At 43.9% G+C, this 23,727-nt stretch overlaps 3 protein-coding genes across 4 annotated transcripts in view; 2 read left to right on the top strand and 1 right to left on the bottom strand.

The window, feature by feature from the left end:
* Positions 1–287: 287 nt before the first annotated feature.
* On the top strand, positions 288–10,168 carry LOC308377476 (zinc finger FYVE domain-containing protein 1-like). Of its 2 annotated transcripts, none has more exons than XM_080854153.1 (11): positions 288–1,858; positions 2,016–2,520; positions 2,864–3,078; positions 3,420–3,526; positions 3,773–3,881; positions 4,913–5,010; positions 5,373–5,490; positions 5,958–6,128; positions 6,564–6,744; positions 7,420–7,536; positions 8,488–10,168. In XM_080854153.1, exons 1-11 carry the CDS (start codon positions 1,385–1,387, stop codon positions 8,718–8,720), a joined length of 2,328 nt encoding a protein of 775 aa, XP_080710279.1. In that variant the 5' UTR covers positions 288–1,384; the 3' UTR covers positions 8,721–10,168. The 2 variants fall into 2 exon arrangements, with proteins under 2 accessions (XP_080710279.1, XP_080710278.1); XM_080854152.1 differs by having other exon boundaries at positions 7,417–7,536.
* A 90-nt stretch (positions 10,169–10,258) lies between these two features.
* On the bottom strand, positions 10,259–17,198 carry wdr21 (WD repeat domain 21). The gene is made up of 14 exons (XM_080854154.1): positions 16,809–17,198; positions 16,560–16,661; positions 16,322–16,419; positions 15,824–15,981; positions 15,259–15,341; positions 14,989–15,091; positions 14,327–14,470; positions 13,978–14,027; positions 13,498–13,577; positions 13,251–13,343; positions 12,972–13,069; positions 12,353–12,529; positions 11,805–11,919; positions 10,259–11,426 (listed from the first exon to the last, which is right to left on the bottom strand). Exons 2-14 carry the CDS (start codon positions 16,658–16,660, stop codon positions 11,161–11,163), a joined length of 1,566 nt encoding a protein of 521 aa, XP_080710280.1. The 5' UTR covers position 16,661; positions 16,809–17,198; the 3' UTR covers positions 10,259–11,160.
* Positions 17,199–19,642: 2,444 nt separating this feature from the next.
* LOC308376875 (zinc finger protein DPF3) overlaps positions 19,643–23,727 on the top strand; it is a 43,500-nt gene continuing 39,415 nt past the window's right edge. The window contains exon 1 of the mRNA XM_080853362.1: positions 19,643–19,698. Coding sequence (XP_080709488.1) covers positions 19,667–19,698 — 32 coding nt within the window. The 5' untranslated portion in view covers positions 19,643–19,666. The remainder of the gene's footprint in view (positions 19,699–23,727) is intronic.

Below are 23,727 nucleotides of genomic sequence, written 5' to 3'. Positions count from 1 at the left end.
CTAACTGATATAATGCACACGTGATCTGAAAGTGTGTCTTAATATTATTTTTTTCCCCCGCCATTGTATGTTATTACTTACTATATAATAGTACAAACATTAAGTGTTTAGAAGTTGGCAGCCAAAAGATGTATCACGATGTGACATGCGTAAAAAGTTGACACACGATCAACTTGAGGAACTTGTTTACTAATATGTTTGCACTCATTTTCCCGACAAGCATTGCACTACCTCACCTTTGAACCCCCGATGAAAACAAGCCGATCAGCTGATCTAACCTAGTAACAACGTCTACTAAATTCTACCTACCGGGGAGGGGAATGATTACAAACAAGCTGGTTGAAAAGAATGACTCCCTCACAACCGGCACAGTATCTTAAATGTGGGTTCTTACAAGTAGAGTTGGTACGAAGATACGGCTGTACAGCAGGACTGTGAACATATCGCTCTGCGGCTAGCTGATGGCGAGTTGCCTGGTTTGAAATTCAGCTCTTTTGCCAGCTAGGTCACAGCCTTTAGAGAACAAATATTATTTAGTTGATGTCGGTAAACCTTTTGGATGTATCTTAATTAAGATGGTTGCGGGTGGACATGTAACTAAACTGTAATCATTAAGTTGGCGCATTATTGCAATGTTTTGCATATTGTCTGTAACCTTGTTTATCTAACTCTGATGCTAGCTAGCTACTGGAGGCAAAAACCTGCTAGCTGTCCAAACAATAGTGTTGTACACAAACAATGCTAGCCAGTAAGCTAGCAAAGTAAGTAATTCGTGATTTTTACGAGGTGGTTATCATTACACGTCTACAAAAAAGGTTTGTCGTAGGCATGTTGCTGGTGTGACGTTACATGTCTGGTCAATTTCATCATAACACTGTTGCGATAGTTCTTGTGGTTAGTGTAGCCAAGTGTCTCAACAAATCTATTTATAGTTCATATTGAATATCTCATTGTACGATTAACTGTAAAGCCTTAAACGAGTATATACAATGTTTGCTCTGGGATTTTCGCTTATCGCAATCCATTTTTAGATTATGCCGTGCATAGACGTAAACGGGAACAGTAATAGTTAGGAGTCTTTCTTGTAATGTCACTACATAGTTCGTTGTCTATACTCGGTCTTAGGTTAACGTTACAGACAATCGCACAGTGCCATACTGTAGGCTTAGCTTGAGTCATCTTAAATCGCTAATTTTGCTATATCTTGAAAATATAATTTTTGTCTTTGTTTGTGAACCACTGTCTTAATTATACCATACTGAAGTTGGAAACAGCTTAGCCTGTAGGTTACTCCATAGCTGGTCAGATGTGTTATAGATCATAACGTTAGGGCATTTACAAATTCATAAAATTACCGTCTTGGCTCTTAAACCACAGATAAGTGATGAGTGGACAAGAAAAAGGCATGAATACCGTGCTTGTCTGCCAGGAGAGCTATGCCTGTGGAGGTTCAGATGAGGCCGCCTATGAGTGTGATGAGTGTGGTAGCTTGCAGTGTGTGCGCTGTGAGCTGGAACTTCATAGGCAGGAACGCATGAGGAACCACGACCGAGTTCGGATTTCGCCGGGCCATGTTCCCTTCTGTGATTCCTGCAAAGGAGAGAGCGGGTCCGCAGTGAACGGCGGACGACTTCGGGCGGTGGTCCGTTGTCAGGGCTGCAAAATCAACTTGTGCCTGGATTGTCAGAAGCGTACCCACAGTGGCGCCAACAAGCGGAAACATCCCCTCACACCCTATCCTCCTGCCAAACCGTCGGAGAAGAACCCCGCGGCAGGCGATGGAGAATTGGAAGCACTTAAAGCCAAACTTGAGAATGTCTCTAGCTTCTTACTAGTGGATGACAATGAAGATATGCAGGTAGGTCGATAAATGACTAGCGTGGATAAAGAAGGGAGAAATAAATAGTGAAGTATAATACAGCTAATGTATAACAATACTAAATATTAATGCTCTAACCTAAAGTGGCTATGTATCACTGTCCTGATGTGCTCTGAAAACCATACCTTGTTACCAGCTGCAGGATGAAGAGGACTTTGTGAGGAGGTTGGGCTGCGGACCAGAGGAGCTTCTTAAAGTCGTGTCCATCTTTGGCAACACTGGAGAGGGCAAGTCCCACACTCTCAATCACACCTTCTTCCTCGGCCGGGAGGTGTTCAAGACTTCCCCCACCCAGGAGTCCTGCACGGTAGGCGTCTGGGCCGCTCTGGACCCCATCCACAAGGTGGTCGTCGTGGACACAGAAGGCCTCTTGGGTGCTGGGGCCAATCAGGGACAGCGCACGCGGCTCCTGCTGAAGGTGCTGGCCGTGTCGGATCTGGTGATCTACCGTACGCACGCTGACCGGCTCCACGATGACCTCTTCAAGTTCTTGGGGGATGCCTCGGACGCGTACTTGAAGCACTTCACCAAGGAGCTGAAGGCCACCACTACGCGCTGCGGACTGGACGTGCCGCTATCCACGCTGGGTCCCGCAGTCATCATCTTCCACGAGACTGTCCACACCAAGCTGTTGGGCTCAGGTTAGTAGGCCAGCCCAGAACTGGACCTCTGCTGGTCAGATAACGCAGGTCCCAACGCTATCCTTTACAACGCAAACTAGCATGCTAACCTGATTTGCTGTTTAAACCAAAATATAATACTGAAATGTGGCATTGAAACATTGCTTGTAATTCAGACAAGGAATTTGAGTACCACATTACAACATCAGCAACAAAAGTATCTATTACAAATGTTCAGACTTTTGAGAACACATATACTGTGAGCTTATAGGATGTAGTTGTAGCTGCACAAAATGGCTTTGAGGGGCTGTAAATCTCTGTGGTCTTCTGACAACCAGCTGGTGTTTATCTCCTCTCTCTTCAGACAAGCCGTCCGAGTCAGCTGAGAGGCTGCTGCAGGAGCGCTTCCGGAAGCTGGGCCTGTTCCCCGAGGCGTTCAGCTCCATCCAGTACCGTGGAACGCGCACCTACAACCCCCCCACCGACTTCAGCGGCCTGCTGCGCAACCTGGAGCAGCAGCTGGACAACAACACCACCCGTTCGCCTCGCTCCGCCAGCGTCGTTTACAGGGCCTTACAGGTCTGTGTGTGTGTGTGTGTGTGTGTGTGTGTGTGTGTGTGTGTGTGTGTGTGTGTGTGTGTGTGTGTGTGTTATCTGTTTGCATGTTTGTGTATGGGCATTTGTGTGGAAAATATCTGTTTGTGTGTTTGTTTTGTGCCTGTGTGTGTGTGTGTGTATCTGTTTGTGCAATAACTGTTCATGTGTTTGTGTGGGGAACGTTGACGTCGGTAAAAAGTGCAAATGTCAGCGTGTGTGTTTTGGTTGTGTCTGTTGTCCTGTCAAGCTGTTCCCATGTGTATAATTATCATGGCAGCTGTGGGCGGCCGACTGTGACTGTCCACCCCTTGTGTGCTTCACAGGCCCTGAGCGAGCGTTTCAGCGGGGAGATTCCAGAGGAGCACTTGGCCAGCAACTCCTTCTTCCCTGATGAATACTTCACCTGCTCCAGTATCTGCCTGAGCTGTGGGTAAGTACCCACCCCCACCCCCATATACTTCACACTGCCCTCAACACTGCAGTTTGTACTGCACCGCCGTATTGCGCAGACTTCACATTGAAAAATACATTTGGTGTAGCACCATTACGGACGGGGCCCTGGCCCGAGTCTAGGACAGCCATGCTCTGTATAGCTCCATGTGGGAGCCTGATGGGGTTCCTGTGGAAGCCTGCTGGGGTTCCTGTGGGAGTTTGATGGGGTTCCTGTGTGTCTCAGGTCAGGCTGCAAGAACAGCATGAACCACCTGCGGGAGGGCCTGCCCCACGAGGCCAAGCACCGCTGCCGATACTCTCCTCACTACGACAACCGCATCTACACCTGCAAGGTAACCGCAGCCCAGCAGCCATCTGCTGAGACTGGCCGGCCAAGGTGTGACTTCGGCACACAGTGCATATAAAATGAGTACCCAGTGCATATACGGCTGGTTGAACGTGTGGCGTTGAATGTGATTGAGGCACGAGGTTGGCCGTCATCCTCAAAAACAAAAGCATCGCCATTACTGTTACTGTTTGAATCTCCAATGCAATTTAGAATTCGTTTCAATCGTTCCCGCACCACATTTAGAACAAAGGTATACATTGATTGATTGATTGATTGATTTATTTAGGCCTCGGAAGACACATTGAGGATTAAGATCCTCAATTTCAATGGTGCCGAGGGTACAATAGCAGTTAATGTATACATGGTTTTCTTCAGACAAATCCATTGTGATATAGTAGAGGCTGATATAGTGTCTTGCATATGGAATATAGATGTCTGGATGTATTCACACAGCTCAGGCCCTAGTCAGTCCTAGACAGGAGTGCTGCAATGCCATTCTAGCACATGTGTAGCACAGTGTATTAATAAACGTCTGGATCTGCAGGACTACTGTGTGTGAGCCGACATGAGCTCGTGCACTTCCCCTGAGGCTACTAAAGAGGATTGGAGGAATGGGAGGAGACTGGGGTTTAGACTCCCTGCCTGAGCTCATGCCATTCCTCCCTCTGTGCCATTTCAGTGTGGAGAGTTCTTAGAATGAAAGTGTGTGTGTGTGTGTGTGTGTGTGTGTGTGTGTGTGTGTGTGTTTCTGTGTTTGTGTGGTTGAGTTTGTCTAACAAAATGATTTCAGTGTGGAGAGTTATTAGAATAAAAGTGTGTGTGTGTGTGTGTGTGCGCGTGTTTCTGTGTTTGTGTGGTGGAGTTTGTCTAACAAAATGATTTCAGTGTGGAGAGTTCTTAGAATGAAAGTGTGGGTGTGTGTTTGTGTGTGTGTTTCTGTGTGTGTGTGTGTGTGTGTGTGTGTGTGTGTGTGCGCGTGTGTGTGTTTCTGTGTGTGTGGTGGAGTTTGTCTAACAATATGATTTTACCTCTCAGGCCTGCTATGAAACAGGTAAGGAGGTCATTGTCGTTCCCAAGACAACAGCATCCTCCGACTCGCCCTGGTTTGGTCTGGCTATTTATGCCTGGTCAGGGTGAGTCATCACTTCACATTGTGCATTTCAGTTAGCATTGAGAGGGTACCGTTACACTGTTACAGTACCATTATACTGACATGAGGCTGCATTTCAGTTAGCATTGAGAGGGTACCGCTACACTGTTACAGGACCATTATACTAACATGAGGCTGCATTTCAGTTAGCATTGAGAGGGTACCGCTACACTGTTACAGGACCATTATACTAACATGAGGCTGCATTTCAGTTAGCATTAAGAGGGTACCGTTACACTGTTACAGGACCATTATACTGACATGAGGCTGCATTTCAGTTAGCATTAAGAGGGTACCGTTACACTGTTACAGGGACAATATACTGACATGAGGCTGATGTTACAGGTACGTCATTGAATGTCCACACTGCTCTGTGATCTACCGGAGCAGACAGTACTGGTACGGAAACCAAGACCCGGTTGACACAGTGGTCCGCACCGAGATCCAGCACATCTGGCCTGGGGTGAGATGATGGGCTATTCACTCACACTGATCCAATCGTCCAAGACAAGAATGGATGTTCTAAATCTCAGGAACACTTTTCCTTGTCAAACATAGAATGCCACGTAGATTAATCCATGATGGCATTAATGATTCTTTTTTTGTGACATTTTCTGTCATTTGAGCATTAACTAAGTAACAGACAAAATGAACTAGTATACATACGATCCCAATGAGGCTAAATGCTAGGCTTGGAAGAACAATGTGCATGCCCATTTTTTGTCCTTTCCCAATGCTTTAACAATAATGTTAATGATCAGAATCAGAAAGGTTTTTTACTGCCAAGTAGGTTTTCACCTACCAGGAATTTTTTGTGGAACGTTGGTGCAAACAATAAACAATACACATATTAAGTTATTATACAATAAATATACATATGATAAAGCCATCACAGCTTTCCCTCACTCCTGATGCGTTTTTACCGCCCAGTCTGACAGCTTCCTGAAAGACAACAACAACGCTGCCCAGCGACTCCTGGACGGAGTGAGCTTCATATCCCAGTCGTTCTCTGAACTCAGCGTCAAACCCACCAAAGCGGTCACCTCCTGGCTCACAGACCAGATCGCCCCGGCCTACTGGAAGCCCAACTCCCTCATCACGGTGAGATGCCACAGCATGCCGCTCAAAAGCTGCTCAAAAGCTGTTGACATGCCACCTCTTCCGATAACCACACCACTGTTCACACCGTCAGAATCGCAGGGCCACTTGGCTGCTTATGGGGATCCTTATCAACTAAACTAAGCTGTAAGGTGGCCACCAGTCAGGCTTCAGCTAGTTAGCTTCAGCCAGTAAGCATCAGTTAGTGAGAAGTTTGTTTCCCATGAAGTACAGTCATGCCCGAGTGTGGCCAATCAGGGCTTTGGTTGCATCATGGTGAGTTGTCACAGCATGCCACTCAAAAGCTGTTGACATGCCACCTCTTGTGTAGTCAGTCACTGTCACCACATCTTTACAACACCTCCAAGCTCGACGACGCAGTTCTGACCCACAACAAATGTGGAGAATGCGATGTTTTATGGTTTGTTTCGGTTTCAGAAATGTAATAAATGCGGCGAGGTCTTCCAGGACAGCGACTCCAAGCACCACTGCCGCGCCTGCGGAGAAGGGTTCTGCGACGCCTGCTCCTCCAAGTCCCGACCTGTGCCAGAGAGAGGCTGGGGACTCGCTCCAGTGCGGGTCTGTGAGGCCTGCTTTCAGAACCGGGGCATCCCAGAAGGTATTGTGGTCAAAATTACTTACAGACAACTCGAGTGGTACTTCAGATTTATTCACGATACCGGGAGCATTGTTACAAGCATTACATGTTCATGAAATGTTCAACAACAATACCCACACATCTCTGGGCAAACTCATCTCTTATACCTAAAACCCCTCCCTCGGACTATTACACTGTGGTCACCTTGCCTCCCCAGAGATACGAATATTTACATAGGATCCCTTTACCCCCAAAGCCCTGGGTGACACTCTGAGGTCATATAGACCTTACACAACAGGTCAAACAGAATACATGGCCACACTAAGTTACCAATTCCATTCATGTTGGAATGATGGGATACTATACTTAATTAATTAATGAGAAACGTATACATTTTATCCTACAGTATTTACCATTCAAACCGGGCCTGCATAGGCCTGGACACTAATGGGTGCAAATGATATACTTGTTCTTTTGGCTAAAATTACTTCTAAGCAGTTTATTTTTTTATTTTATCCCAATGTACTCCTAATCCTTTTCCTGGTTGTAATTATGTAATAATTATATTTCAACGTCAATTTATGTTTTCGTTCACGTGCTCTTAGATCAACATTTGTTGTTTTGAGATGTGTTCTGTAATAAAGTGTAAGTAGATTTGGCATGCCTGGTCTGAGATTTGTTTTGACATTCAAGCAGAGCTATTGGACGCCGCTTTGGAGGAGGAGGAAGGAGGAACACTGATCCCAAGGAGAGTGGGAGAAGTGGTGCAGAGCACGCTAGGAGCCGTGGTTACCGCTATAGACATCCCTCTGGGTGAGTGCAAAGCCATGGTGCAGAGCACGCTAGGAACCATGGTTACTGCCATAGACATCCCTCTGGGTGAGTGCAAAGCCATGGTGCAGAACACGCTAGGAGCCATGGTTACTGCCATAGACATCCCTCTGGGTGAGTGCAAAGCCATGGTGCAGAACACGCTAGGAGCCATGGTTACTGCCATAGACATCCCTCTGGGTGAGTGCAAAGCCATGGTGCAGAACACGCTAGGAGCCATGGTTACTGCCATAGACATCCCTCTGGGTGAGTGCAAAACCATGGTGCAGAACACGCTAGGAGCCATGGTTACTGCCATAGACATCCCTCTGGGTGAGTGCAAAGCCATGGTGCAGAACACGCTGGGAGCCATGGTTACTGCCATAGACATCCCTCTGGGTGAGTGCAAAGCCATGGTGCAGAACACGCTAGGAACCATGGTTACTGCCATAGACATCCCTCTGGGTGAGTGCAAAGCCATGGTGCAGAACACGCTAGGAGCCATGGTTACTGCCATAGACATCCCTCTGGGTGAGTGCAAAGCCATGGTGCAGAACACGCTAGGAGCCATGGTTACTGCCATAGACATCCCTCTGGGTGAGTGCAAAGCCATGGTGCAGAACACGCTAGGAGCCATGGTTACTGCCATAGACATCCCTCTGGCTGAGTGCAAAGCCATGGCACAGTCGTGGGATTCATAGAATATGTGGACATAGAGGGATAAGTCTGTAATCTCAGAACTAGGCATTGTAGAATTTGAATTACTGCCATCTGCTGGTTATATGAAGACACTACAGTAGTTTGACATGCTTCTGATTGCTCATTCTTAAAAAACTACATCTTGTTTCACTTAGGCATAATTTAAATAGTATGTCTTACCATAGGCTGTCTACTCTAGTACACATAACTAGTTACAAAGCTGTGAAAAAAAGTTTTTTGTTCTTTGTGTTGTAGGCCTGGTGAAGGAAGCCGCCCGTCCTGCCTATTGGGTGCCCGACCAGGACATCCGGTGCTGCCACCAGTGCCAGCGAGAGTTCAGCGCCCGCCTCTCAATCCACCACTGCCGAGCGTGCGGGCAGGGCGTGTGCGACGAATGCTCCCAGGACCGACGACCCGTACCCTCCCGCGGCTGGGACCACCCAGTACGGGTGTGCCTCGACTGTAGCCAAAAGGGAGGGGAGCTCTAGCAGGAGAGGATACCGGGGGTGAGGGTGGTGGTGGGGGGATGGGTAGGGAGGAGGAAGAGTGGAGGACTGCCTGTACACGGCTCTACCGACGCCTCAGAACACCCTTGAGTCCCCTCTCCTCTATAAGTGGTCCTGGGTTTTGCTTGGTTTGGTTCGGTCTGGTTGGGCCTGGTAAAAGCTTTGGCAGGGCTTTTGTTAAGCAGCTGCAGCAGCTTATATCATGGGATTGGTTGAATGAAAATACCCCCCCCCCCCCGAATACAATTCTCCTATGCTTTGTAGGTTAAATCTTTGAAACGAAGGGGAAAGTTACGGTGGCCTGCTCTCGGCCTTCTGGGGAAACACAAGGAGACATTTGCACATACCTTTTGATCCGCATCTAAACTTATTCTGACACAAACTTGAACAGAAACCCTGACAATCTCGTGTTCAAGTCACGGATCAATCACTCGAAAACCCACATAAGCACACTGATCCGGGTTCAGTTTCTTCTTGCTTCAGCTCAAGCTTAGCATCCAATGGCAAGTAGCTATCCACCGTAACTTGAAACGGCTCGCTCAGTTTTGATGACTGACAACAGTGGATGATCATGGAGTCTGTTTATCTGCGTTTGAAATGTGTTTACATGTACACTTCAGCTTCAGCCAACTTGAACCCCTCAAAGAGATATCAGTGAGGGTTAATTAATGCACAGAAGACGCTGAGAGCAGGTACACCTTTCCCAACAAAATCAGTAATAATGATATATTGCGGATAATGGTAGAGTTCGAATCCCCAACACTTTAGCCATTAATCATTATAAAGAGGTCCATCTTTTAGACCTTTTCCATGTTTTGATTGATTTGCAACCTTGATCCTTCCCTCTTCCATTTTGTTCCCCATCCTTAAATGTAGCATCTTAGATATACTCCATTATATGTATCAATATGATTAATTGCCTGTTAAACATGGATCATTGATGGGTCGTAAACTGTCATGGTCTGCCAGCCATCATTTTATAATGGAAATGTGTTCTAATAGGCTTTTTAGGTTGTTGAAAGGGTCTTTATTGTTTTTCTGTCTTTTTTTTTTTTACGTCCATTTCCCCATGATCCATTATGCGCAGATTCTGACATCTTAAGTCTTTCAGAAACTGTTGAGCATCACGTGATGTTAAGGTGCTCAATCACTCAATCATACAAATTACTCTGGGATGATTCTACCCCCCCACCCCACCCCCTCGTCTCGAAAGTGTGTACAGTGGCATGTTACTACGCCAGTTTCATCGTGGTCATAATCCTCTCCATAATCAGTGTAATATCTTCTCAGTAAGCTCAGTGAGTTTCAGTTTGGCCGCAAAGCAAGCTTGTAGGAGGAGTCCACAGAAGTATACCGGTCTGGGGAAAGACAGCTAAGGACTGTAATTTACCGGAGAAGTAAGTCGTTAAACTATCCTGTTTTCTGCACCATGTACGCTGATATAATTAAAACATAAGAAACCTATAAAGTGTGTGACGGTCTTTATTTGTCCCTCTACAGGATCAGTGGTCATTTCATGATTGCAGTCCCACCATCATTTATTCAATTTGCCATTAAAGATCTTTTTATGTTAACTTTTCATATGGTCAGCTGGACACAGTGCTTTGTGAAACTGTGTGTTGTAAATAAAGGGATTGATGTAAGTCACATATCGGCAGATATAAAAAGGATGGTTTCTTTATGGTGGTGGGATCTTGCGATCTTTTTATTAAGAGTTCTTTAGATGTCATCCTTAACACGCAGGCAGGTACTCAGGTTTATAGCAAGCGCCATTTAAGCATGGCAAGACTTAAAATTCATTTGAGAAAATACCAATCCAAGAATTGCTGCATGTTAACAATTAGTTCTTTTGAACATTCAAGATAAAATCCAACCAGAGAGAGGCTTACAGAAATGAAAGTGGATAGTTACCTTGAATCATCAATCTAGAGGTCAAGTCACATTTTGCAGACAGAAAAGCAACGTAGACCTGAAAATCATTTGGGAGTTGGTCACTCAATACGAACTAAGTAAAAATTGATTATTTGGCAGTCTGGTGACTGAAATCTGGAGAACTTAAGTTGCAATTTGTCTTGCAGCTTCTTCCATTACATTATGTTTTCAGTCCATAAATTGCACTTGTGGTAGTCACAGCAGAAGAAAAAAAACTGCAGAGTATACATTTTTTTGTTTAAAGGCAGCATCTGTTTCTGAAGCCTTTTCTGTAAACAAAAGTTATGCAGCCATTGCCGAGCTCCTCTACTCTACAGTCCTCTTTGAGGTCCTCCTCCAGTCTTCCACCACTCCTCTACTCTGAAGTCCTCTTTGAGTCTTCATCCACTTCTCTACGACTCCCACAACTCCCGCAACTGATCCTGGCCAGGTTCACTCCACGTTGAGAATGTCACCATCTCGGTTGACGGTTACCCATCATGCTTCATTTCTACCTCTCCGAGACCAACCCCGCGCCCGCCTCTCCGCCCGTGGCGGCGGCGTCCTGGTAGTCGCTGTTGTAAGGGTAGTAGTAGAGGTCATGCTGCACGGCCATGAGCAGCCCGGGCAGGCCCTTGCAGCCGCCCAGCTGGGAGGAGAAGACCACGTTGGGGATGCTGTCGAAGCCCTCTTTGCCTGCCGGGTGCGGCGAGGGGATGGTCCTCAGCAGATGCCCGTCGCTCAGACTCCACAGACGCGTGTAGCAGTCCTGACCAACTAGCGAATGAAGGGAAACCGTATTCGTTTTTTGTGATTTATTTATTTATTCATAACGTTAGATAGTACTCAATCTGTTTCGCAATGAGGTGGTTAAGTTAGTCAAATAGCATGGTTTATACCTAGACTGTAGAATAATCCATGCAATCGCTCACGTTATCAGATTGTTTCTATAATAAAAGCGTCAGTAAGCCAGGGGTCAGTAATCATTCTCGTCCCGTCAGTCTGCCCCAAGGCAGCTGTGGCTACTGATGTAGCTTACCACCACTGGTATGACTGTCTGTATGAATGGACTGGACCGGACTACTCTGTAAAGCGTCTTTGGGTATATAGAGAAGCGCTATATAAAATTGAATTGATTGATTGATTGATTCTCACCTGCCAGAAGAAGCCCCTCGTCCTCATTGACATGCAGGGGGAGGTAGGCATACTCGTTATGGTGGCCTTCATAGTGCTTGACTGGTCGCGTCATACGGATATCCCACAACTTGATCTATTAGTGCACAATAGGCTATAACTATAAGGAGATGCATAAAACGGGATGGCGATTTCGCTGATAGACAGGGACGTTATGAAAGGCACTCATCTCACTCAAGGGTAAATGTGTGCGAATGGAGAGAGAGTATACCAAGAAAAGAACAAAATATGTGAAAAAGAACACCCCCATTATATAATATAATAATAATAATAATTCATTTTATTTTTAACGCACTTTTCATTCACAGGAATCTCAGAGTGCCTACATATTAGAAACTAACTATAATAATACAATAAAAAAAAATTGTTAACATAAGCATAACAGAAAAGATTTAACACAAGGCCAGAAATGCCTTCCTGAATAAAAATGTTTTAAACCCTTTTTTATAAATACAGGGGTGGAGGGGGGTAAAATGTAAGACACAAGAGTATTGGTGTTCGTGTCTGACCTTGCCCAGCATGTCGGCGGCGAGAAGGTAGTTTTCGTCTCGCAGGAGGCGCACGGAGGTGACGGCCGAGCCCTGTTGGAAGCGGCAGGCCTTCCAGCTGTGGTCACGGCGAGAGCGCTGCCGCAGGTCGATGCTGAAGATCTCTCCCGAGCGGCAGCCATTGTAGAGCACCGGAGCCTGCGTCCACCACGACACAACAGGTAAACACAAACAGACATGTGAAATTTGTGTAATATATTGTGTTTGTTTTTGTATTGTGTTGTAATGTATATTTTGTGTAATATATGTGTAAGCACATTGAGAGTCAGTTCACCAGGTCAAAATCCTTGTTTGTTCTAACTTACTTGGCAAATAAAATCTGATTCTGATTCTGAAGATCTATCCTGTACCTGTAAACGTCCCACTCCCTGTGTACATGTTCTCCCTATGTGTATTGTGTTTATTGTGATTCATGTATGTATGTTTGTGAGTTAAGTGTAAGCTGCTGGATGACCTTAATTTCCCTCGGGATCAATAAAGAATCCATCTATCTATCCATCTATCTATCTATGTGTTAAGCAGGTGAAGGTTGAAGTCTTAAGATTTCCAAAAGATCATGATAGGTTATCTCTCCACCCACCCTGAGAGCAAACTGTTGGGCGAGTACATCACTGCTGATGCTGTATGTCTGCCTCCGACCAGTCACAGCATTCGTCACAATAACGTGCCGCGAGAGACCTAGGAATGACCAGACGGAGCGTGTTCAGTGTTTCTCTCCCTTTGACACACTCACACACACACACACACACACACAAAGTATATATCCAAAAATGACACACACACACACACACACACACACACACACACACACACACACAAACAGTATATATCCAAATGATGCAGGGGTCTTGGTAATCACCGGTGCTGAATGTCTTGTCAGCCAGGGGGTTGAGACACCAGGCGCTCGACCAGGCGGTGGAGATCTTGAAGCTGCACAGCATCCCCGGCTGGTCTGCCATTCCAAACGACATACACAGATGATTATGCGCCACCGCAACTCCACCAAGAGTGATGGCTTCAACTTAAGAGAGCCTTAAATAACGTATCCATAATGAAATATTAGAGGCAATGGAATAAAAGCAGGGAAGAGGCCGGTGGTGTCTTACCAGGGTTTGAGTTACTGAAGAGGGAGGCTGGCAGTAGGCTCACACAGCCTGGCGTTTCGGATATACTCACAAGACACAAGCTGAGGTCTGAGTTCAGGAAGAGTCAACATCGGTGATGTCTCAAGTCTACTATTGTCATCTGGTTAAACTCGTACGTCAATATCCCTTTATCTATGTATTCATTTGGTGTGTACAACCAAGACACTGAGTGTTTAACCATGTCTTCAGCTGTACAAACATGATTGCCACTGTAGAATACTGATGTTGGAGTTGCTTTAAGAAATGTTATTATTTTGGTAGCAATGTACCGACTGATCAAGCGATTAGAATATCTGGGGATGCAGCCTGGGTCCAGCCATATAAAGGATACAGTGACGATGGCGTAAGGCCGAAACGCGTCTGTACTAAAATAAACTGGTCTTATTGTTAAAAGAGAAAAGCTTGAGAGTGCGGTTTTCATTCTACTAATATAAAGGATACAGCACATGTGAGTCTGAATGGGAAACAGACGCCCAGCATATGGAGTTCACCTGCAGTCCAATCAACAAGACAGTTAGCGGAACGGAGTCGAATATCGGCACACGTCGAATATCGGCACCATATCATATACCGATATCCGGAATAGTTACGCTAGCGTGGCCATATGTAGAGGAAAAGGGTGAAACGTTGTTCATTTAGTATCAAGTCGAAACAACAGAGGCCAACATGGCCTCATGCATGTTCTGAAAGGTTGACCTGTTACCATGACTACGAAAGGTGGCAATGGTACAGGGTGTGATAGGGCAACTCACAAGCGTGCAGTTGCTTAGAGACCACTCCTCCTCCTCACCTTGCGGTTTGTGAAGTACAGGTTGTCGCACATCTCCACAGAGAGCGAGCCCTTGCTGCAGCCACTGAAGTTCATGATGCCATACTTGCAGCCACCGTGCGACACGTCGTTCACTGTGAAGACACGCTCACAGGCCGAGTCCGCCTGGCGGCATAACCAACCAGCAAACACACGTAAGAAGCCAGCAAGCAATAGATTCAAAACATGCACTCTGAATATGACTATAATTCATAATAATACTAATACTATGATGATGATGAAATAGATTCAAAACATGCACTCTGAATATTACTATAATTCATAATAATAATAATACTATGATGATGATGAAATAGATTCAAAACATGCACTCTGAATATGACTATAATTCATAATAATAATAATACTATGATGATGATGAAATAGATTCAAAACATGCACTCTGAATATTACTATAATTCATAATAATAATAATACTATGATGATGATGAAATAGAATCAAAACATGCACTCTGAATACGACTATAATTCATAATAATAATAATACTATGATGATGATGAAATAGATTCAAAACATGCACTCTATATATATATATATATATACATAATTCATAATAATTATAATATGATGATGAAATAATCGATGTATTTGGCCTTCAGTGCTGTGGCTGTTTGAGACTCACCACGATGTGGCGGAAGTTGTCCGTGTTGGGAGAGCTGGAGTCGGAACTCTGCACCTCCAGCTTGTGACGCCTCATCCCGCTCACCTTCAGTTCATGGATCATCCTGTGAACAGATCAAACTACCTCTAATGCCAAACACACACACACACATATATATATATAGGCTAACACCCGCAGTGTTTTAGGATGCGGTGGGATGGTCTTTACCAGTGTCATTACTTCAGCTTGAAAAAATACAAGATGCAAAGGCTGTCAACCGTTCATTCATACCTGCAATAAGAGCTTGGAGGAAGAAGGCCAAGGTGTCTGTTTTGTAACAGAAGCGACGTGTTCAGTCCTGTTCTTGGGGCCTTCTGTAATGAGAGTATGGAAGATGTTTCTAATACATGACTGTAACTTTACTCTTGCAGCACTGCACTAGATGGTCAGAGTTCCAATCAAGGGTACTAATAAAGTTAATAGTAAAGAGTACTAATAAAGAGTACTAGTAAAGAGTAATAATCAAGATTACTAGTAAAGAGTACTAATAACGAGTACTAGTAAAGAGTACTAATCAAGAGTACTAGTAAAGTGTACTAGTAAAGAGTACTAATAACGAGTACTATTAAAGAGTACTAGTAAAGAGTACTAATCAAGAGTACTAATAAAGAGTACTAATAAAGAGCACTAATAAAGAGTACTAGTAAAGAGTACTAATAACGAGTACTATTAAAGAGTACTAGTAAAGAGTACTAATCAAGAGTACTAGTAAAGAGTACTAGTAATGAGTACTAATCAAGAGTACTAATAAAGTTACTTATACTAAGGCCACAACTTCAGATCCGCTGCTGCTTACCTTCCTGGGATGCTCGTCCTCCAATAGCAGGGCAGATCTCCTCCGCTCCTGTTCCTTTGCCTGAAGCATTTCCCTGGTCAAGGGGTTGCAGTTGTTGTGTCCGGGCAGCAGGCGGAAGTAGCGATTCTTCTCAGGATCAAAGTAGAAGCCTGGTAACGCTGTGATAGACATGAGCTGGTTGAGTACATCAGATGAGGCCAAGATGCACAGTTCAGTTGGGCACACTCAGGATGTTGTCCACAAAGTAAAGATGCACCCCGTGTTTTGGCACAAGGTTGTTGATATTTGAGCTCAACAGCCAGTCAATTGCACTCCTTCCTTCTGTTCTCCTGAAGCACTGTTTTGATTGTTTATGGTTTGGTCTGAGACACTATGTTTCCCATTTACAGGGCCATGAGATTCATTTTGAGCACAAACCCCGAACCTTGAGGAACAATTCATCGAATTTGACAAAAAGTGAATGAGATTAGAATCGTGGACTCTACCTTTAATGCTTACCTGGTGCAGTGGCTGTGGCACTGGAAGATGCACTGGACCCAGCCTCGGAGCCATCAGTCCGGGTGCTAGTACGGGGTTCTGTTGACTCGTCATACCTGCTGAAATACAAGTAAGCACATGTCCACATAATGCGCTGTCCAATTACAATCATCTGCCTACGTTGCAGCATGGCCCAATTCGTTAACAATTTGATTCGTCTCTAAGCAAGCACTGTCACAGCTGTCATAAATGACCCCACCTCTGATCTCGGGAACCGCTGCTGGATCGGACTCTTCGCCATTTAGGACGATGACGCCCGTGGCGATCTCTGCCTTGCTCCCGCCAGTTGCCCCGCTTCATTCTGTTTGTCATATAGTTACAATCAGCGTGACTAAAAGCAGTATCACCACACATTACATGATTTGTGTTTGTTATAAAACACAAAATTATATTCAATGTTTATCGTGTAGTCTATATTTAGATTAACTACGTCTGAGATGACACAAACCTCTGAATAACAGGTGCCTTTGCTTCCAGCACAGGTACGAAATGAAGCAGAGCCAGGCTACAGTCAACACTAGTTGACAGCTAATTTAGGTGATACATCTAGAGGTGTCTACCTTTGTCAGGACAAACGTTATGACGACAGAGACAGCACCCTGAACTATCTAGGAAATAACAAATGATTGCTATCTATTTTGCTAGCTAACCGGCTACATTAAACGTCCTCAAACTGCAGTCAAATGTGTTGTTTCTTCAACACAACAACAAAGTAACAAGTTAGCTAACCAGCACCAAACTAGCAATTTTACAGTGACTACTTCCATGAAAGATGAACTACTTGCCCGACTGGTAGTTCAGTTCTACACAACGAAGCGTTTAAGCGGCGATTAATGTAAACAAATGAACAATTTGGTCATAGAACTCTTTGCTAAAGCTCACACGAGACAAGCGAACATCCACTTCCGGGTAAGTCTGTACTCATATCAAAATATCACTTTTTAAACTAAAAGGCCACTCGAAGCACAAACCTCGTCAAAGGCAAATAATCTATCTCGCAAAAAAAAAAAAAACTAAAAACAGAACAGATCCGCTACTACAGTTAACGGGTTCTTCCATCCTTGATCCAGACTCCACACTTCCATCAAGTTTTACGAAAGTCGGCCTGTTTTTGCGTAGCTCAACAAAACATCAACAAACAAAACAGACAAATAAACGATACTGAAAACATAACCTTCTTGGTGAAGATAGTAATAGGAACATAGCAAGTTACACCAAGATAGTTCAATAATTGTAAGAATCCTTAATCTGTTGAGAACTATGGGGATTATGTAACTATAGGCCAACTGGTCTAAACAATAAGTTACAGTGGCATTGGAGCCTATGCTACAAAAATGTGTTCTGTAGGCATATTGTAGGCCTATAGCCTACTGGGTGTTAGATATCAGGTACTTTTTTTTTTTTTTTTTAGCAATTTATGCAATTTAAACACCTCTGCCATGTTGATTAAACACACTAACAAAGCCAAGAGATACAGCAGATATTTGATAATGTGCTAATGTGATTCACTTCGCCCCAGAAATCTTCATGGCCAGTGCCAGAAATGTGCCAGTTTCTTTTCATGATAACTTTTTGCTGCACATGTATTTTGTTTTGATACAAGCCCCTTTGTGATGATTTTTAAATGTCAGAGAATTTTGGGCCTACTTGTGTCTCCAACAGAGATGTTTATATTAATGCAGGTTTATCCAGCAATTAGAATACACACAAATATAGCATAGTCTTCGCTGCACTGCATAATGAACATGTTACCATCTCAAATTCCATAGACATTTACTGGTGGTATGGAGTGCTAATCAAGGACAAGAATATTGCTGATTACATTTGTTGTAGCTCTCACTTTGAAATGTGACTGAAACTCAAAGTCTTCAGTAAATTATCATATATCATATCTATAAAAAACACATTGTGGTATGGATAAACGTGTGAAGTAGCTGCTCAGATGTATGATGGCATTGTTGGAATGCCTCATCAAAAGCCTTAAAGTAACACTATGCAACAATTTGAAACTTTTTGAGGTATGGTTTATAGGCAACTAGTTTTGGTACCATCCTCAAATTAATTTTGATAGCATATGGTCATGTGAAGGACAGACAAACACCTGTGTCTTCCCCATAGCCATCCAATATATGCCCTATGTAGTTCTGTGTAACGGGCTGGGACATCCTGCAAAAATGGAAGAAAAGCTTTCACACGCATTGACATTGCCAGCTATACTGCCAAAAGACACCAGCTTGTGTGTTGGCAAGCTTCTATCAGTGCCAGCTGGGCTGTTGGTGGCGTTTGCAAGGTTTTTGAATGCCTTTTAGGTAGTTAGCTTACTAGTTTTGGAACAGAACTCCGTATTGCTGCTTTAAGGGGACCGCTTATAAGTCTTTGTGCTTTTATTTTGATAGGTAAATACAACCACTTCCTATTATACTGTATATAGTGGCCCTAGGTTGTCATCAAGGAGATTTCCTATAGGGATATCAAAAATATTTTACTGCTCAAATCAATATGAATTAACAGCAGTTTGACCTTCTTTGAAAATATTTATTATATTCCCAAATACACTATACGTGAAAATGCTATGGACTAACTTGGCTGTGTTTGTTAATGACAAGGCTTGTATTGTCCTGAAATCCACTTTCTTCTTTTCATGTTGAGAACTTACTCATGTTGAGAAATTACTTTATTTAAATTAAGCTGTATAAAAGGTATTTTAGTGTACATTCAGCTAGAGTATAGACCTAAGCAGTCATTATTTAGTTGTCAATATGATTTTTTAGGCCTATGTGTTCATGGCTTTGTGAGTTGTCATGGTACATTGGTTCAAATAGGCTGAATAAATGTTGCATCTTGCCTCTTCGAGCAACAAAGCCTTAAATAATGACAACCGACCTTTCTGGTCAAAACAATATAATTTACCATTAGTTATTTTATAGTTCACTGCATAACCTAATTTTCTAAATTTCAGACCTGTTTCATCCCCCCAGTGGCCTAACTGAGTTAGGATACATTTATGTAAGACTATAATAAAAATCACTCCTAATTTCGAAGCAAGTTTAATTTACAGGGTAACCTATTTATTTAGTGGGTCGCCTGATATGGAATGCGGCTAAAAAGTTATCCCGTTGAATCTGTCTTTGATTGAGTGCTGCCATCTGAACGTTTTGACAGTTTTCGTCTTAACCACGCCTTGTTTCTGAGCAGCGGTGCTGTATTGGTCAAAAAGCCGGACAACGGGGGCCGTATTGGATGTTTTTTTTCATAGAGGTCCTAAAGAACTCTGAGATTTGGAATATTGGGTTACAGTGTGGCAAAATGGCGACTGTCATTCAAAATCAAATGAAAGGGTAAGTAAATTGCAAATTTCATTTAATATTTTCGTGCATTTACCCCTTACTAGATAGACCCAGGGTTGTTATTTGGAGGTATAGAAGAACATAAGAAGCTGTTCAAGATAGAGCTTGAATATATATCTGACGACTGCTTTATGAAATGTCTTCATATAATTTGCATTCATCTCTTACAAATAGTATTTATCGGGATTGTACTCCAGAAGACAGACAACTGGGCTATGATAGGTTGGATCGCGCTTGAAATGTTAAGCATTGCCTTCATCACCAAATAAACGGATTTATGAAAATGTACCAATAGAGCAGACCTATATATTTGCTGCTTGTAACTCTTTGACTTCACTTCTTTGACAGTGCGCATACAGTTTAGCGAGGGCGGACTGACCGTGTCCAACATATACCTGGAAAAAGGCATCATTGTTTGAATAGATCTTTTGTGTCTAAGTATTGCAGCGGAAACATAGGAATTTCAGAAAAAAAAAATACCCAAATTAAGAGTGTAACATTTACACTCATTGCCTCAGTTGCAGCGTTAGTAAACACGTGAAAATATCATGTAGGCAAAATCGTAGGCTACAACTCCGTCGAAATCATTTGTGTAACGACTGGCGCCTTTCCGCAAGGCACACCATCAGACATGCGGCCGCGGGAACATTTTCTATGCTAGTTTATTACTAAATAAAGTGTCTGTTCACGGGACGGCTCGTGCAAAGATGCACGCTTAAATCTGCTCAGAATTGTCTAATCAAGGCTACGCACTATTTTAGAATTGAACACGTGTGAGGTATATCATGTTGGGTTACGTTAACGTAGCTTATATGAAATAGTAAACAGTTGTAAATATTTGACAAGTGTAAAAATAGCGTGAACAACATTAAGTACCCGTGCCTATGGCCAACTTTATTAGCATGTTATAGGCCTACTGTCATGACTCGTGTCCAAGCCATGAGTTTTGTGTTGCGAGAATGAGAAACGATTACCTATGTAGGCTACGACTTTTAGTGGCATTCAATGGACGTCCTGAATCAGGAACACACAAGTGACTTTAAGAGTGCAGAAACAAATATAAAATTCTTCCCAGACTATTCTGTTAGCCACTTAAAAATGTCTGCACAGAATAGGGTTACTCCTGGGGAAAAAAGCCCTTTGTTCACTAGCTTGTCGGGAAAGTCTCCGGTTGTCGAGATATAAATCAGACATTGATATCACGCCTATATTTTCCCTGCAGTGAGAAATATGTTTAGGGGCCGCCTCCCCCTTCCTTCTGGCTTACCTCTCGGTTTAGGTTTACTATTTAGGCAGTCCACCATTCAAAGAAACGAGGCTTTTGTGGCACACGGTGCCTTGGTAGTTGATAGAAAGGGAGCTGGATTTGTAAGTGACATGATCTGCTTATTAGGTTGCACGCACTTTCTTCCTTGTTCTCTTTCCCTCTTCTTTCCTTTATTTATTGCTTCTCACTATCAAAATTACCAAAGAAAAAGACCTTTCAAAATAGCAGGATCAGATCTCTACTTATCTTAAATATCACTAGTTTGGCAGGTGAGACTCGTGCATTGAGAGTAGACAGTGGAGCCTTAAGAGCTTCACCCACAGACTGCTGAGATGCCTCTCTCTTTTTCTGGGCAATTGACAAGAGACAGACCCTGTCTAGTCTCAAGGCTTGTGGGATGTAATTTGTTGACGGCTTCTGGGAATAAGGGGAACATTGTTTACCTTTCATTACGGGCTGATGAGGAAATGTGATTTTAACCAGATCTTAAATTTTCTTGCACCATGTTTTCATTTTTATGAGGGGTGGGGGGTGTGTACACTAACAGATTGCACAGGTCACAAGTATTGAAAACATACAATTTGTCATCAATAAAGGTTGTATCCTCTAGTCTATGTGGCTCAGAGTATAATATTTATGGAAGACCGTCAACAAAGACAACCTGCTCAGCATTATGAAATTCTGTGAAACTAGTGGTGCCTGCTTTATTCCTCTTTGACCTCCCAAATCTGTTTGCTACATATTCAGAGGAAAAGATTTATGCAAAGCCATTAGATGTGTGTGTTGTGTGTGTGTGTATTGTATATGTTGTGGCCTGTGTGTGTGTTTGTTGATCAGCGCTCTTTGAGTGCTGGAGTGATGTAGATTAGCGCAGCCCCCACGTCCCTCTGGGCCCATCTGTTGGGATGAGGGGCAAAGGAGAGGTGATGCTGGGTGGGGAGAGGAAGCCCATCTGCTCCCCCAGCTCCCTGTCGCTAACTTGGCCTCCGAATGGCCACCCCCCCATAGTCCCAGAATGCATCAGGAGCCACGCAGGATAACGCGTGGGTTCTCCAGTTGTTGCATCCCCCATTGGACAAAAAACCTCTCTGTCTTTCTTGTCCTCTTATCAGTATGTAAATTGATGTATTGTGTACATATGAGGATGTGTGTGTGTGTGTGTGTGTGTGTGCAGCCATGGGAACCTGGTCCCCTCCCCCCAATCTTGCGTGTGAGCCTAAACTGATGGGGAGAGAAGGAGGAGGGGTGGGGGGGGGTGCACTGTCTGTCTGGATGAATTTGGCCTGTGCAGTAGAGCCGCTGTCATAACACAGAGGCACTCGGAGCCCTTTGTGTGTCCTGGCCGAGGGAGCGGCCCCCGCACTGCTTCACGGCGGGACTCTGCGGAGCGATTATGCCCTTTTCCTGTGAAGCACATGTAATCTGCACATGTTTTTCTTTATGCTCTGGACAGGAGAAAGAGAGAGAGACAGAGAGAGAGAGAGAGAGAGAGAGAGAGAAAGAGTTTATGTGCCTACTACACTATGTGCCCCCCCCCCCCCCCCCCCCCATGCAGTATAAGGTCTTTCTAGCGAAGAAAGAGAGGCAGACAGAGAGAGACTGAGAGAGAGAGAGAGAGAGAGAGAGAGAGAGAGAGAGAGGCAGACAGAGAGAGACTGAGAGAGAGCGAGAAAAGAGAAAGCATTCACCTCAGCTTCTGGTACAGCCTGTGCCATAGCCTCAGGAGCAGTGTGGCTGGGGTCTATGGGGAACATTACCTTGATCTCCCCTCCCCCCTCCATGCCTGTCCATTGGCTTCCAGGCCCCCCCCCTGTCCTCCTCTCTCATTATGTCCCAGCAAAGGTCCTGCCTGAACCGCGGACTCTTTTCTTCTAGTCCCATCCAGTTTGGAGACTATGAGCGGTTATATCACAAGAGGCCGATCCAAAATACCTTTGCTTTGGGAGTGTACTTACTGTTGAAATAACTTGTTTTGTTGTTGTTATTGTTGTTGTTGTCATTATGTTTGTTTGTTATCTGGCTGGGTTGTTCTCAAGAGGTGTGGTGGTGACCTCTGTGAACATTTTTGACAGGATTAAAGTCTCAGGAAGAATAGGTGATTTGTGTTCATTACTTCCTTTCTACACAATCATGTTCCCGATCGGCAGTGTGTTCCCACAGTGTTGGAGTCAGAATCAGAATCAGAATCAGAATCAGCTTTTATTGGCCAAGTTAGTTTGCACAAACAAGGAATTTGTCTTAGTGCAGAGTGGCTCTCAGTGTGCTTACACATATTACACATATATACATCACACACAAAACAATACAACAGTGCAAATCAGTACAACAGTGCAAAACAATACAATACAACAGTGCAAAACAATACAATACAACAGTGCAAAACAATACAATACAACAGTGCAATGGATAAACAATAGTGCAAAGTGGAGAGTCCAGGAAGAGCAGGCATAAATAAATACTATATGGTATTGTCAACCAGAATAGTGAACATGGAGCTGCGTATGCAAACTCTGAGGAATCATCAAATACATCAGGTACTTCAGGACAACAATACATGATCCTATGTGGAATCTGAAATATTTCACTTCACAGTTGAAAACACAGCCGCAAATCATGTGCAAATGTCGAAACCAAAGGCACGATCGCCAAGAAAAGCTATATGTTTGAGTTTATGGCGAGAGAAGAATGTGTCTCTTCCGTTTTAAGTAGATTCCCTCTCTGCTGCGCTCTTAAGTTCTGGTATGACACATGAT

The sequence above is a fragment of the Sprattus sprattus genome, assembly GCF_963457725.1.
Source record: "Sprattus sprattus genome assembly, chromosome: 16".
Classification (NCBI taxonomy): Eukaryota; Metazoa; Chordata; class Actinopteri; order Clupeiformes; family Clupeidae; genus Sprattus; species Sprattus sprattus.
This window is presented reverse-complemented; position numbering and strand designations above follow the sequence as displayed.